This window comes from Echinococcus granulosus (genome assembly GCF_000524195.1).
Source record: "Echinococcus granulosus chromosome Unknown EG_S00146, whole genome shotgun sequence".
Classification (NCBI taxonomy): Eukaryota; Metazoa; Platyhelminthes; class Cestoda; order Cyclophyllidea; family Taeniidae; genus Echinococcus; species Echinococcus granulosus.
In genome coordinates, this window is record NW_020170526.1 from 71,029 (window position 1) to 86,653 (window position 15,625).

Here is a 15,625-nt window from a genome sequence, read left to right on the forward strand (position 1 = left end):
GAAGCACAACTAGACCTCCTTAAAGGCCTACAGAAGGGATCAGGACTACCCGTATGGCCTGCAAGATGGGCCGCTGGCGGAGATTTTTAATGCTGGAGCCCCTAAGTGGCACGTTACCGAAACCAAGATCATGCAGATATTCAAAGCATTGCAGTACGACCACTGGTTATTCGTGCTACCAAATTGGTCGAAATTCCAGGAGCATGTGCAAAGCTATCAACGGGCTCAACTCATCCTTATGCAGTGAACACTCATACACAGGAGGTTCAAATCCACAGTTTGGCTATTTCCCATTTTATGATGAGACCAAATTCCAATGAATGTACATATTTTTTTACAAAATGTGTATCATCCAGGATAGGCGATTGGGCACGAAGCTCAAAGGCCGCCTTTATTTGGTGCATTCAAACAGTACAATTTGCCTATGGAGAAGGTGCAGGCATCGGCGCAGGATTACCGCACGCGGGTACGCACACGGTTTTAACGTTCACAAAGGTAGCATCAATCCGCTATCTCACGTCCCTACCCTATCACTGCAGAGGCAGAGTAAATCCATGGATTTAGGACGGCTTAATTGGCAATTACCCAAATCTCCCCTGAGCCACGCAAAGGGGAGGTGATGGTCGTGGTGGTGGTGGTGGTGACCGAAGCAAAGTGCAGCAGACCAAACACCTTTTGATGGGCTTTCGACCGGTGAGAGTGCTGGAGGGAGACAGTGGAGGTGGAGGTGGGGGAGTTGGCCGAGGAGGAGGAGGAGGAGAAGGAGACCGAGGGAAAGGAGGAGGAAAAGGCAGGGATTAGCCGAAAGACAAGCAATTATGAGATGGAGCACGCGTGTGCTCAGTCGCGCTTGTTGGCGTTTTCGGCAGCGGGTTTGCGTGACTCCCCAATTTGCCTTCCTTTCCATCAGAAATACGCACCTGATGTCAACCAACAGCAGGTGGGATACCTGCAGGGGGCTTTCGTGACCCCTTTATATCGACCAACTGCTCGTTCCCTTCTTCTCTCTCCCCATCCCTCAACTTCATCTCTAAAAGGTAAAAATTGTCTTTCCTTCCCTATCAAAAACCACTCACTCCCTTCCGTGTCTTTGTTGTTTTAACTAACAATATTTTACTCAAATATAATCTGGGCAGCATGATAAATGCATCTGGATGGAAGTTTACCTCTATCAAGCTATTTTGGCACACAATTTACGAAAGTGAAAGTGATTTTGAGGTCGTTTAAACAGGCAGATTCACTGCACGAATCTTTCACTTGTTCTCCCTCTATGATACAAGGAAAAGACTAGAGAGGATTTGCACTTGTGAATCACAATAAATGTCAAAAAGAATTATTTTGCCAAATAAACGTGGCTGATTTATAGGAATGAAGTAGCCTTCGTGTACTAAAATGAAATCATCACTACACGTTACTCGGTGTCGAAATTAAAAGAGTCAAAAGTGCTTACCGGGGAAGAATTGGCTAGTGCAAAATGAAAAACTGCCACAAAGCCTTGTTGATTAGTGCACGTCTGTCTAAGCAATTTAAAATTGCTTTCCATTTGCTAGTGTTATCACTTTGCCAAGTAATTTGATGATAGCCCGGCGGTGATAATAGCACCCCAGCAAACAAGCTACTCTTACTGGAAGTGAAAAAGAGAGACATTTTGGGAAAACTGGTGCTCATAAGTGAGCAGATGAGGTGTTGGACATTCATGAGGGTGATTTGGGTGTACACGACTATCAGTAGTGCTGAGTGGCCAATCAACTTTGTCGCCAAGCCGTCTCTGTGGTGGTGTTCCGCTTATTCGAAATCGATATGTGACTGCCTGAATTCTGCCCTCCTGTCACTTGGTGAAGATCTCAATCCTCTTGTCACGCTCACGTAGTCTTACCCTAGCAACCATCATCTATCGACGGCTTCGTCACTCCCACGGTCGTCAGTGCTCGGCTTATCTACCTGAGACGAGGTATGACTGAGGCGACGAAGTGCTCTACCGACACTCGCAATATCGGTACGTTCTTTCGTCTTTATTAGTTTTTATGCATGCAGAATCAGTGTCTGTACCAAAATATTCTGACATGCCCAATTCTTTTAAGTACCTTTATTCGGCAGTAACAGAATGATAGGCAGAGGACTTGTCAAGAGGAGGTGGTACCTGTACACTTAACACAAACAGAAGGAAGAAGGACTGTGTTTTACTCATCGCTTTTGTCCCCTATAAAACCCAAGTTTGACTGCTGTAGCCTTGTGTAGCCGTGGGGAGGTTAGTTTCATCTTTGTCCAAAAAGAATATCATGATTTTTGAGGCAATGTCAGCAGTCGTGCTAATTACCTCGAACTCGCCAAATGCCCACAAAATGCGGGAAATATGCCTCTTCAATAATCGTCCATGTATTTAGCAGCACCAGTCACTCATAAACATGAATTCACGAGTTGTCATTGCCATGTTGTGCTAACCGACATCTCAAACTCGTCCACATCAACGGTCACACTGTGACCAAAACTCACATGCCCCCCACCCCCCACTCCCGCTCTTCTCCGCACTTGAACTGTACTGCGGGTCGATCGGTGCAAGGCGCTGACCCCGTGTCAGTCGATATCGACTTTTGGTAAAGCAGGTGCCAGCTTGCCACGTGGATGGATGGGAGTGCAATCATTCAATCACTGGGTGGTTCTCAACCTGATAATCACATTTCAGTGGACATGTACACAAGTGCCACGGCTGCCAACATGTCAGACGATGAAAACGGGCTAACGGGTGATGGGGACGAAGTAGGCGCTCACAACTGTAGGAAAGAGGCGGGACCCAGCAGGAATGAAGCACCAATAAAATGCGGTGAGTGAGATGTGTTGGTTTAAGTAGTCTTTACCTCTGGCACGTACCTCAATACCTTAAATTTGACCTGTCAAGTGGGAGCTTTAGAGAAACTCGCCTGTGGTCCCGGTCGACGTCTGCCATTTTGGGATAGACACTAAATATTTTCTAAAAAATGCTTATTTTAGTCTAGTGCTTCGTTTCAAGGAGTTCTATCTGCAGTTATTCTTGGTTTGATCACTTTTAATTAACTAGCCTGATGATAGGTGGATGTTGGTGGGGCTTCGTTGCCGATACACCTATTTGTAAGATGTTCTTCTGACAGCTTTTCGTTTTTAAGTAAATAAATAAACTAAGAAGAGAGTATATGAAGCTTTTGGTGCTTGATACTCATAAATCATTTGCTGAACTTAGCGTAGTATGTACACGTACACACATGTGGTGCTTTTAATGAACTCGCGTTCACAGCGCGCCAAATTAAACCATAGGAGTTTCGTCTCTGAGTTTTTACCAGGCTGCCCCTGGCAACGTGCTGGAAAAATAAGCTCCGTAGACATGAGAAGCCCAACGTTCACCCCAAATTTACAGACGCATAGAGTCAGCTTGTTAATTGTAAGGATGGGTGGTCAGTTGTCCTCACAAAAGTGGCTGTTATTCATGTGGAATATTTCGATGCTGCCTCAGCCTTGGCTTTGATTCTTCCGAACTTGAAATGCTTGAATGACTCTTTGACTTGCCGCCTTTCAGGAGAAGGGTTTTTTAACACGACTATTTTGCTATCAACGCCATATATGTGTGACATGTGATAGCCACTGGCCACATCAAATCAAGTGTTGCTGACAGTGGGGTTGTGCTCGCGGCAATAGAGGCAACGTAGGAGGATCTCGGTGTGGAGGCACTTTGACTTCTTTCTCGGTCGGTGTCAAACTGCACAAAGTCAGGTAGAATGTCTCCAGTTTGTGAGCTATGGTGGCTAATAGTCCCTTGGGACTTTAGTAGCAAACGTGTTAACAGCTTCGTCTTTTTTTAAGAAAATTCATAACCGAAATGATTGCCTAAATGCAGTTGATTTATCTGTATTCGTTGATAGAATTCATTGTCAAACCATCATTGTCTGCTTCTATGGCTGGTAGCCTTAGCTTTAAGTAATGGAAACACCCGGCATTAATTTCCCATTCTTGAAGAGGCTTGATTTGGTTCATTGTAAATTTCAACGGGAAATCGTACTTATCAGATAACCATTAATGTTATGACAACACAAAGGAAATCAGTGCTAGCGTAACACTTGAATGCGTCAATCACTCATTGGGAGATTCTTTCTCCCTTTGATTCAAAAGCACCTTTGCATGAATGCAGAGCTTCCAGGGCAAAGCGCTCCTTTCAAATCATGGCAGAAAAATGTGTGTGTTGCAAAATCTGTTTGTGTTTGCCAGACTGGATGACATTTCAAATATCCTTTCTGCTTACCTTCGAGTTCATGGAATCCTATCACTTCTTACACACTGGTTGAGGATGGATGGATGATCAGATATAAAGTGTTGGAAGGCTCACTTACTGGCAATAATGTGTTTACTGCTGGACGTGTCTGGGCACTAACGCGGTGTTTCTGTCAGTGGTCGTTATTTGAGCTCATCTCGTGTGGTGGTGGCGACGGCGGTGGTGGAGGTATTGTCTTTCCATCGCCCTCCTGAAACACGCCTTTGCCACAGAAGTGTGTGGGAGAGGATGAGTCAGTGGTGGTGAAATTCTATCCCCTCCTCAATCGGCCCTGAATACCCACAGGTGTTCGCGCCACCGCTATCCCCTCACTCGGCGCTGCACCACCCCACAATATGGTGTTTCGCGGTTATCAGCTACATGGACACCCTCACAATTGAGGATAAATAGGGTATTAATGAGGTAAACTACTAAGAGTGGATCAATTTACACAAAACTGACTGGAGTGGTTTTTCGAAAAGTAGCGTAAAGAGGAGCATAGTGATGGTCTTCCAAGTGGAGATCCTCTCTTGCATGTCTTGTAGTTTCCACCTATATATTCAAATAACCCAACAGAATGTCTGCATCATGTAACTTCCCGAAATGCAAATCTCAAACTAAGAACACTGATACTACTTTGTCGACAGTAGTGATGTAGCGAGAAGAGGGGAAGACAGAAATTCCACTGCATTCACTCAACACAAAGTCAATCAAAAGCTTGTCAACTTGACTTGTTTACGCATTCGCGTGCATGGATGGAGGTTCTTGTGTGTTAATGTTTTAATTTTGCCCCTTGACATGTCGAAATAGAAACGCCTCTAATTTTTGAATCATTACCCACTTGGTCCATACAACTTCAACATTTCGTCACATTTTTGTCAAAACTTTGCCCAAATTGCTTTTTTTTACTTGAAACACATAAAGTTAACTCCCTGACTCCAGCAGGCGAGGAGCACACCAGTTTGATAAACTGTCTTATTCTGCTAATGTTCAAATAAATATCAAATTTTTGGAACAAATCCTCGTCAACACATCGGAAGTGAGGAATTCCACTGTCCCAGTTGCGTAAGCTGCCACGCCAATGCCCCCGTCACAAATTTCTTCACCACTCCACACTACATCTTGAGAGGTCATTCATTTCGGTGCATTTTTGCAAGTCATTTGTTTTTTCATCAGTAAATATTGCATTTGTGGTTATCAATAAGCTGGCAACTAAGCGCTGTCTTACAAATTCACTCACTATCGGAGCAGCACGTCTCAATGACTTAACGTGCTACTTGAAAGCATGCCCAGCATGGTTGACGAGTCCGTGAGATGTGACCATGCTAATTCCACGTTTCATCATATTCACTTTTTCGACTTCTACACCACCACCACCTTTATTTGTCCCATTCTTTTGTCGGATAAATTAGTAAATAACACATTCACGAATTGTAAAACCCCATCTCGAATGCTCCTCTTCGCTTATTTCCCAACTGCCCAATTAGATGGAGGTGTTATCAGTTTGTCGACTGATAAGAATGTTCATTCAAACACACACGTATGTAAGAAAGGCGACGATGATGACGCTGGCTTTAAGAAGCCACCAAAAATTCTGTGTTCCTGGTGTACAGCAAACATAGTGGCGTCGGAAACGGCGTCCGTCGCTTGCGGTGACTTTGCTTTCACTCCACTGGCGTCAGTCTCGGCTTTGCACGCGAACTTAACCGCAGCCACCACCACCGCAACCACCACACAAACACAGAATCACACAGGATTTATCGTCTGTCCCAGGTGGATGGGAATACACACGAACTCCAATACACTTGTTAGGGGATGTGTGGTAAAGAAAGCGGAGAACACGACGAATGCGAAGACGACAACACCTAACCAGGAGACGCACGCAAACCTGTGGGAGAGTGCGCGAGGACAAATCTTCACCTGCTCAGAATTGGGGAGGCGGAATAGGAGGAGGAGGAGGAGGAGGAGGGAGAGGCACGCACCCTTCCCTCCATCTCCCCAGTGGTGAGTGAGCAGGCAAACATCATTCTTCATTTACACACAAGTTCGCGCGCACGCACATTGCACTGCGGTCTGAAAACCGGCCTCCTCTTCCGCCTTCCTTCCTAACCGTGCAACACGTCGACGTACGTGCTGCGGAAACAGGCGGAAGGGGAGGGGAGAGGGAGAGAGGGGGAAGGGCAGCTTCTTTCACATACACATACATACCACAAAAAAGGGGATAAGTCGTCTACTGGCGCTGGCTGTCTTTGGTTAGGGCAAATCAAACATGCGCACATGCACACAGGCCAGAGGATGCTAAACTGGGCCATGGGGAGGTGAGAGGCGTTCCCAGCCATTTGTTATTTGGACTGGGGCTAAATCACACATGTAACAAGGTGGCAGCGATGGTGGTGAGTTGCACTGAGTTGGTACAGTGGCGATGCAACTCAATCGGCCTTACCTTTCCACCGGTGAGGTGTTACACTAACTCCGCACCACTCCACTCACTCAATCGCCCTCTCCTCCTCTCTCAGACCACTTGCATGTGTTCGTGTGTGCCTGTCACTGCAATGAGGCCAGGCTTGTGATGTCGCAGGCACATTGATGGGGGATGTGCTCCCGCCCACTCTCCACGTGCCATGGCAAATCTGGGCGGATGCAGTCGGTCGGTTGGTCGCCGCAACAGACTTCGACTGCGACCGTGTGATGCAATAATTTGAGATCAACTTCTTATTTACTCAACACCTTCTACAAAACATCTTCGGAAAACCAATCCTTTTGTGGTCTTTTATGAAATTAACAGCACTTCCAATTGGCCTCCAACCGTTTACCTACTTCCTTTTATAATCGAGTTAGTGGGACAGAAGTGATGGCGCTTTTTGGCCGAAATGGATAATACTCAACAGCTATCTTTATTTACTTTTCCTTACATGCAAAACTTTTCTGGCAAGATGAATACTTTTCTAATGCGAAAAACGTTGCTATGGAATACTACACAAATTATTCAAATGGTTCCACCTGTTGATCTCATTTAAACGGGTGTATAAGGACACAGCCGAGTGTAGATGCCGTATTTTGATGGGAAAGCAGTTGAAAAACCGTTTTACCCTAGCCTTGAAGTCCTTTTGAAACACACAATCTTTCCGTTGGCTTTGCAGCCAGAAGACTGGCTGGAGGAGGGCATCCTGTTTTGCATAGTGAATTCACAGATTGCCCAAGGTTCATGTGAGGAGCGGTGCTTTTCTCCACCGTGGAAATCGGTGACATCCGCTTAGCCAAGGGGTTGGTGTGACCTTACCCCTTGTCGCCTCAAAGGCATCTTCAAACAAACACGCATTATGTGTACGTTGCATGAGGAGAAGGTGGACTGTGCACAACCTGAACGAATTCTTTGTGCAAATGTTATCCTGAAATTGATAATCCCTCCAAATCTTCGTTGAAAAAACAACTTATAAACGAAAATCAAGGAATTGCAGTTTGAAGCCTGACGTTCCTAGCTGACACTAATTCATGCATTTGATTTCATCTTCTGTGTTCGTGAAAGGATGACGCTTCGATACCATAGAAGAGAATCCATTACAAAGTCGCTGTTAAGATTATTTTTCGAACGCAGAAATTTAACGTTCCTAAAAGGACTTTTTATTAAGCCTTGTGCCTGTTTTGGCTGCAACCAGACAAGCGAGTGCAGTAGCAGTGTAAATATAGTATAGTTTGTGTGAAATAAGCTGCATTTAAGCGGAGTTGGTATTTCATCACAAAAGTGGGGATTTTGGTGATGTGAAGATCTCGAGACGCATCTTATTAGCATATTCGAGAAGGCTGATTCGTCGTGAGATGATGATAGGCATAATGAGGTGTAATATGGCCGTAAGGTGGAGAGAGGAAAGTGACCCTATCACCGATTGAGAAAGCGCTCGCTTCTCTCCGAGGTAGGTGGATTTACGCGTAAAGGAGGGTATTTAAATTGACCCACTCAGAAATTAGCATAGTGAGACAAGGCTGGGGTGGGGAGGGCGGCAAGTTGTGGCGAAGGTGAATTGAGTTGATAGGGTGTGAGGACGTGCGCATGTTGCCCATTCACTCACCCCTTCCCATTGGCTCTCCTCCGGTCACGGCCGCACGTGCGTAGGTGGAATAGTGCGCGTGCGCAAGCATGCAGAGCCAGGCAACTCATTCAGCCACCCCCTCCTTTTTCCTCCTCCATTTCTCCTCCTCATTTCCCCTTTCGATATGCTCGCTTCCGTCTGCTGGCGCGGCGTTCCAGACATGGAGGGCATCCACCATCAGGACGAAGCCACCACATCCTCTTCTCCAACACACTCCCTCTCCCCTTCTCTCCCCGAGTTCTTGGAAAACAACTCCGCTCATCCAACCTCAAATGCCACCTCCAGAACCCATGTTCCTGCTTGCCCACAGTGTGGGAAACAATTCGCCAACATCTACCGTCTCCAGCGGCACCAGTTAAGTCATACTGAGAGTGCTGAGCTGCGCAAATTTCGCTGCGATCAGTGCAGTAAGGCCTTTAAATTTAAGCACCACCTGAAGGAGCACGTACGCATTCACTCAGGTGAGAAGCCTTTCACTTGTGCCAATTGTGGCAAGCGATTCAGCCATTCCGGCTCGTATTCCAGCCATATGTCAAGCAAGAAATGCACTGCTGGAACAGTGGATCCAGTTTTGGAGATACCAACGTCTAAAGAGATGGCGTTTACACAATCACCTTCTTCTACACTGCAGCGAGCTCGGTCGGTGATTAGGCCAGAGCAGACAAACATTCTGCGGACCTATTACCGTCTGAATCCAATGCCATCCACAGTTGAGCTTCAACGGCTTGCCGAGGCAGCCAATCTTCGACCCAAGGTGGTGCGGATATGGTTCCAAAATGCCCGTTCCCGTGATCGAAAAGGAGAGACTGATGTGTCACAAGCTAATGACGAAGAACCTCTTGATTTAACGGTTTCAAGAAGAGGACCGGCGATAACATCCACACCTCCACCACTACAACCACCACTGCCTACAATACCACTGCTCCCGCTACCCCTGTTGCCGCCACCACCGATTCCAGTGCCCACTGTGAGTCATCTAGCGACCCCACAAACACCAATATTCAATCCTCAAACACTCGCGCAAATGCTCTGTGCACGAATTTGGCAAATGCAGATGGCAGAGGTGCCTCTAGATCAACAACAGCAGTCACAGCCCTGGCCGATGTACTTCAACTCCTGGGAGCAAGCTTTGAAGGGCTTGACTCCCAACTTTCCGCCAACAGAGGCGTCAGAATCTCCGACCACGTCCCTAACATCTCCTCCTCCACCTCCGCCTCCTCCAATTCCTCATCACCACTTCCTCTTGCCAACTCCCCAACCTCAATTAAACTCTGAGGTGAATACCATTCAGGAGGAAGGAAGGAAATCCACAGAAGATCACTTCGATATTTTATATTCACCAGTTGAGTCGAGCGATGGGGTAAGTTGTTGCAGCTTTCTCACCAATTTACGATCAATGCCCTTGTCTTAAATTTTCTTAGCTTTTTGCACTTTCGGCACTTGAGACGATTAGTAATTGGGAGATGAGGAAGTGGAGGAGGGGAGGGAGGGGGAGGCGTAGGATAAAGAGGAGGCAGATTAGGCATAAATTGGTCCTGAATTGCCCGGGGGAATCCCATTTCACTTCCGTCTTAACCTTTCTCACCTCTCTGGGGAAATACCAATTAGGGTCGCCTACTTACTTCCACTGTGCTCACCTTTCTGGATTCGCGAATCTCCTATTGATGACTAGACTAAAAACTTTTTTTCTGATTTTTTTAAGGTGACTATTTTGGGTAATTTTTTCAAATCAAGCAATTCACTTAGTTGTATCCTTGTGGATGCATTTTAATTAAATATTTTTTTTTGTACAATTAAATCACAATACTGCACATTCTGCAGAATATGCTAAATCATGCCGGTCTACAGAGTGTATTTCAAATTATTACAAGATATTGTTAGACAACGGGTAATTTTATATAATACCGAGACAGTATTAGTATTAATGAGCTCTTGTGTACGCAGAAGGGGATGTTTTTTGTTAAAAAGGTGAAGGAATGGTTCCCTGTCCTTTAAATCCAATCAGCTAAATATAGCAACAGAGTCATGTGGAATCCATAGCATTCCACTTTCATTTCTGCTTCATTTTCTATATAAACATCTGTCTACCTTCTATGTTACATATATTTCAGCTCATACTGCTGATAAGGGTAGTTGAAAAAGATTTATGAGCTCGCTCACTCCAAAACTCGATGTCTGTATTTGCAAGCATATCTGCTAGAGCTACTCCAAGCTTTCTAAAAGATGGTATGTCCACAAAAAGAACAACATTGTGATGCAACATGAATCATATCGCATAACTGTCCTTTGTCCTACAAGCGATGGTCTGCTTTTATCACCTCATGCTCTGGACGCCTTTGTCGTGAAAAAAGTTTCAAAGTAGGCAGCATTCAAGTTATACACACTGTAGAGGCGCCCTGGCTATTTCTATTAGGTCGGCAAAGCTTTATTTTAGTGCCTTATAATAACAGTAGAGCTGGGCAGAACAAGGTACAGGTGTAATTTCACCTATATCTCAATGTTTATAAATCCTACCAACTTGTATTTTACTTAAATTCAACCCACGTTTCAAAATAAATGTTTTTAAAATTAAGTCTCTGTCCAGCACCTCGGGTACTCACGAAGGGGGCTGACTCCGTATCTTACATTGTTTCCTAAACACTCCCGATGGTAAACAACTTTGTCAATGTCAGAAGAATTTAGTGCATTTCTGGACTGTAATGTTTGACGAGAAGGTCTATTTAGGAGTACACTGCATCTAGATATTGCAACAGCTCTGCATTAATGAAGCATTGACCCGATCGCGCACCTCAAACTCGATGTCGGTATAACTTCCAAGCATGAATGTGTGTGTATGCATGTGTGTGATTTACCTGACGCCATATGTTCGCCCTCCTAATGATGGATCGTGCAAACAAACTCCCATCTGTTTCGTTGCATCTCTCCGGCTGCTCACTAACTCCCTCACTCCCAACTCACACGCACACATACGACTTACGCTGAGGAAGAGACAAATAGTCGCGAACACGCCACTTGCGAGTAAATCTTTCTCAGTCCCTGCAACGAGGAGACAGGTTGTTAGAGGTGGGGGGAGGGTAGGGATGGAAAAGAGGAGGGGAATTATTTTCGAGTTTCAACGATGGAAGATGCACTCAGGGAAGTCCATCTGTTCTTCTCACGCGCGACGGCTACCCACCTGGTTGAACAGTGGAAAGAGGGTTGGGAGGGAAGGCAACTATCAGTTGGGATGAAGAGACATTCGTGCATACAGCTACCTTGATTCATCAACCATACGACATGATGGTTTGCGTGTTCGTGAAGTTAGAGTCAAGGTAGTGAATATGTGGGGCTTAAACAACTCTTCTGCCCTACCAAAAATGTTGCATAGGTCTAGGGCCTGAAAAGAGCACGCCTGTTAGAGAAATTCGCCTAGAAATCCCACATATATAGATACTCCATTATTACTTCGGTTAAGTTTAATATTTTATTAATAAACCTAAATAATGTTAAGGCCTACAGGAGACAAAAAAGGAGATGATGTTCCGTAAAGGTTAGGCAACACCATCGTTGAGAATTTCAAAGTCCTCGACGGATTCCAATGCGATTTCTCTGCCAAATATGCCAGTTCATAATTAATTGTAAGTGGTGACAGTTGGACGCACAAGTTCCACTCAACAGCTGTACAGTTCTAGCTAAGCTCTTGTCTTCAACACTCCCATCTGCCACCTCCACACACATCAGGTCATCCGATGTCTCTGTCTGGATAATCAGAAATCCACCTTATCCAAGCACTCCACTGGTAATTCTACCAATCTATCTCCGAATGGGTTTGTGCTCTTCCTCCGTGCATCACTGATGTCTGCTTTTCATGCCCATTGCAACACACACACGGGGCTTTCCTACTTTGCCAAAGCTTTGTCTCCATACACCCAAGTAACACTCAACCATGACAACCTCCGTCTAATCCACTTCAAACGTGATTGTCTACTAAAGTGGAAAGTGCCAAGATGTGACGATTATCAGCATCACGTGGTGAAAGGTTGTCAGGGGAGTGTGGGAGAGGTGTGTGATGAGGATGGGGTGAAACAATATCCTCCTCCATCCTACCACCCTCCCTCCTCCTTCCTGCTCCTTTCATCATGCCTCCTGTTTCCCTCCCTCCCTCCCTCCCTCCCCCTCTCCCATTCCAAAGTACACATCTTCGCACGAACCAATCTTGCGGTAGGAGGTGAGGTCTCACTTTGTGTTGCCCTATGAGAAGACGCATTTTCCCACAGAGCAACTAGCCCTCACTCCTTCTGGTGGTGAAGATTCCTTCCACGCTCCTCAGTTGTATTGTGTGAAATCATGCAGGCCTCCATCCTACTCGGTGTTTGGTCATCAGCAGGACAGTGATGGTGACAGTCGCATTGATAGTGCACGGCGCACAAAGCACGCGCAGATTTGTGGGGATGAGGTGGAGTGTGTTTTTCTCGGTGCATGAGATGTGTGGCGAGTGAATTGTTTGACGACGATGTCCAATGCTGTGCTCGTCTGTTTGGGGAATGCTGCAACTCAAATGCTCGTGCTCGTCTCAACGCAGTGGGCATAACATCGTTATAACGCGCCTACATTGAGTGCGTGAAGGGGTTGCAGAACAAGTCGGTGATCCACGCAGCTTCTTGTGCCCTGACAATGCATGTGTTGGCACCAATTTGCTTATTAGGCTGGAAGACTTGTCCAGTTGATGTAGCTGGAAGTGAATTGTTTCATCGCGCAGTAGAACCAGCACTGGGTTGTTCTAGCAAGTTGGCGTTGTGGTCAAGGAAGAGGATCAGAAAATGTCTTTCTAGACAAATCGCATCTATTCTTGAGTCTACTATTACTGGATGCTCATTTTTCCATCACTTCTTGTAGATACTTTTTACAAATACATAGAGGAGGCTCTTAAGACTTGTAATTAATTTTACAATGGGAACCAATATATCATTCTGTCTTAAATTTTTCTCTCCCTAGGCGCTGTCTCGGCCCTGCCTATTTTCACCCTTCTACAGCGGTGGCTGCCTTAAAAGCCACCCATGAGCCGATAAAGAAACTTACACTTTTTAAGTATGTAGACTTCTGATCTCTAAGTTTTCAATCCATTAGGTCGATTTTAAGGTTTTTTACACTTTTTCCGCTATTCTGACTGCTTTATAAAAATTTATGGGTTCTGCACTGGTTCCACGATAAGAAAAATGGTCTGTCTACAACGAGTGTATTTTTAAGTTAATCTCTTTGAAGTACTTTTTTCTTTATAAACAGGCCATTTAATGAAGCATAATCACAAGTAGCTTCACTGAGCTGTAATTTCTCATTTATTTCACTTTCCTACTTTATTATTTTTCAAAATTGTGCAGGAAACATAATTACCGCTGTTAATCTAACTTCCCATAAACATATCTTGGTGACCCCATAGCAAACTTTTCTGAATGGTTCAAGGCTGGTGTCACCTAGGTCGTTAAATGCCTTCTTCCAGATCATGGAGTTTCGCTAACTACTAAAGTGGCTCCGGTTTATGCAGATCTATCCTTCTACACTTTACCCCTTCTCTTGTGTAAGTTACTTTTGCTGTCCAGACTTTACTTTGGGAGACTAGTTTTCCAAAGTGAGTTCTTTAACTACCATCAGCAGTGTAGATTTCTGATGCATTCTACTGAACCGATCTAAGCTGAGGCTTCCAAGTATGTGGCAAGGAGAGCGAAAAAGATGGCATTCAAAAAAAGACGTTTAATGAGAATAAGCCAGGGAGGAGAAAAGGAAAGGCAGCAACTCCATTCACATCTTCAAGCTATTACCTCAGTCTAATGGGTGTACAAGCGTTTGCTGAAAGACAAAGACATTCATAAGAAAGACAACATTTAACATTTGCCAAGAAGTTGAAGGCTGAGGGCAGAGAGATCCAAACTGCCCCACAGTATATTGGTAAATCGCGCATTTTCGGATAGCACCAAGCCTCTCTTACTGCGTGAATACATTCCGCCGCTGTAACCTATGCAGCGCCCTGAGTCAACTTTAAGGGCGTAATAAGCCAAGGAGGAAACTAAAACTTAGAAGGCTTTAAAACTGGAGTTGTTAAATGCGCGATTAAAACTTACTTTTTTAATGCCAACTGAGTGGAATTGTTGCGAAGACACAACGTTCTACTTTTATTGTAGGTAAAGGATATAATGGATGGCGTATTATATTTTTAAGAAATCGCAGTTACCTAAGCATAGGAGGTAAATGCAGACGAGCATATTATGAATAGCAGATAAAGCACGCTAAAAAAGCAAAAATTTCCTCTAGAACAGCGGGTCTGCAAAGCCAGAGCATGGGGTTCCATCGACGGCATCGATCGCTCGAAGTCGGTACATCTGCGACCAGTGCGGCAAGGTCTTCTCCAAGCACAGCTCCCTTGCACGTCACAAATATGAACACACCGGTAAGGTGTCAGTCTACTAAAATGGCCTTAATCCTGGTGTAATATGCTCCTGAGGAAATACAATCATATCTCATATCTTAGGCCAAAGACCCTTTTCCTGCGCTTTTTGCACCAAGGCCTTCAAGCATAAACACCATCTGACAGAGCATGAACGCCTACACACCGGTGAGAAGCCGTTTAAATGCCAACGATGCGGTAAGCGCTTCTCTCACTCCGGTTCCTACTCTCAGCACATGAGCCTTCGTTATCGCTACTGCCAAGCCAGTGGTGTGGAGATCAAGTGACCGGAAAGTCTTTCCTCCTTTGCCCTTTTCTCTTCCGCAGTGGAAAAGAAAACATGACTATTCATCTTCTTTTACCCATCCTTCTCCCATCCTTGAATAAGTCGTACTTGTGGACAGTGTGATTGGCTGCTCTTATAAGCTATATTTATGACTACACTAATTTCTGCTTCTACCTTTTTTTCAGTGAGAACACAATTCGGTGCCTTTGTCTGACTGTGACTTTGACTCTTTGATATAGGAGACCAAATAAGGGTTAAAGGCATCAGACAAACAAATCATTGAAATTCCTGGTTTATGTAAAAGGCATGCAAATGTTTACAGACATTACGAGGCACATAAGTGGATTAGTTTATCATCTATGCTCTCTAGCGTGCTTTGTAATATCTTCTTCATATTTTGAGCACTTACATCACAGCATGTGGATTAAATCTGGGAGATCCGAAACACACTGTTTCAATTTGAGAGACGAATGCAAACAGATTTTAAAGCTAGTTACTTGTAGTAATTCTACCATAGTGTCTGAAGAAGGTGAAATGGAATATCCACCTACAAGAAA

General features: G+C 44.9%; 3 protein-coding genes across 3 annotated transcripts; all 3 read left to right on the top strand. All coding sequences in view use genetic code 11, as the record gives it.

Moving 5' to 3' along the window:
• Positions 1-424: 424 nt before the first annotated feature.
• On the top strand, positions 425-4,491 carry EGR_09396 (hypothetical protein; the record flags this gene model as incomplete). The annotated part of the gene is made up of 5 exons (XM_024498645.1): positions 425-466; positions 701-940; positions 1,882-1,996; positions 2,684-2,757; positions 4,414-4,491. 5 exons carry the CDS (start codon positions 425-427, stop codon positions 4,489-4,491), a joined length of 549 nt encoding a protein of 182 aa, XP_024346934.1.
• Positions 4,492-5,570: 1,079 nt separating this feature from the next.
• EGR_09397 (hypothetical protein) lies at positions 5,571-7,533 on the top strand (the record flags this gene model as incomplete). Its single annotated transcript, XM_024498646.1, has 3 exons — positions 5,571-6,280; positions 6,855-6,927; positions 7,417-7,533. 3 exons carry the CDS (start codon positions 5,571-5,573, stop codon positions 7,531-7,533), a joined length of 900 nt encoding a protein of 299 aa, XP_024346935.1.
• Positions 7,534-8,488: 955 nt separating this feature from the next.
• On the top strand, positions 8,489-15,069 carry EGR_09398 (Zinc finger protein; the record flags this gene model as incomplete). The annotated part of the gene is made up of 3 exons (XM_024498647.1): positions 8,489-9,724; positions 14,650-14,785; positions 14,867-15,069. The coding sequence occupies 3 exons, from the start codon at positions 8,489-8,491 to the stop codon at positions 15,067-15,069; spliced, it is 1,575 nt and encodes a 524-aa protein (XP_024346936.1).
• Between the last annotated feature and the right edge of the window lie 556 nt (positions 15,070-15,625).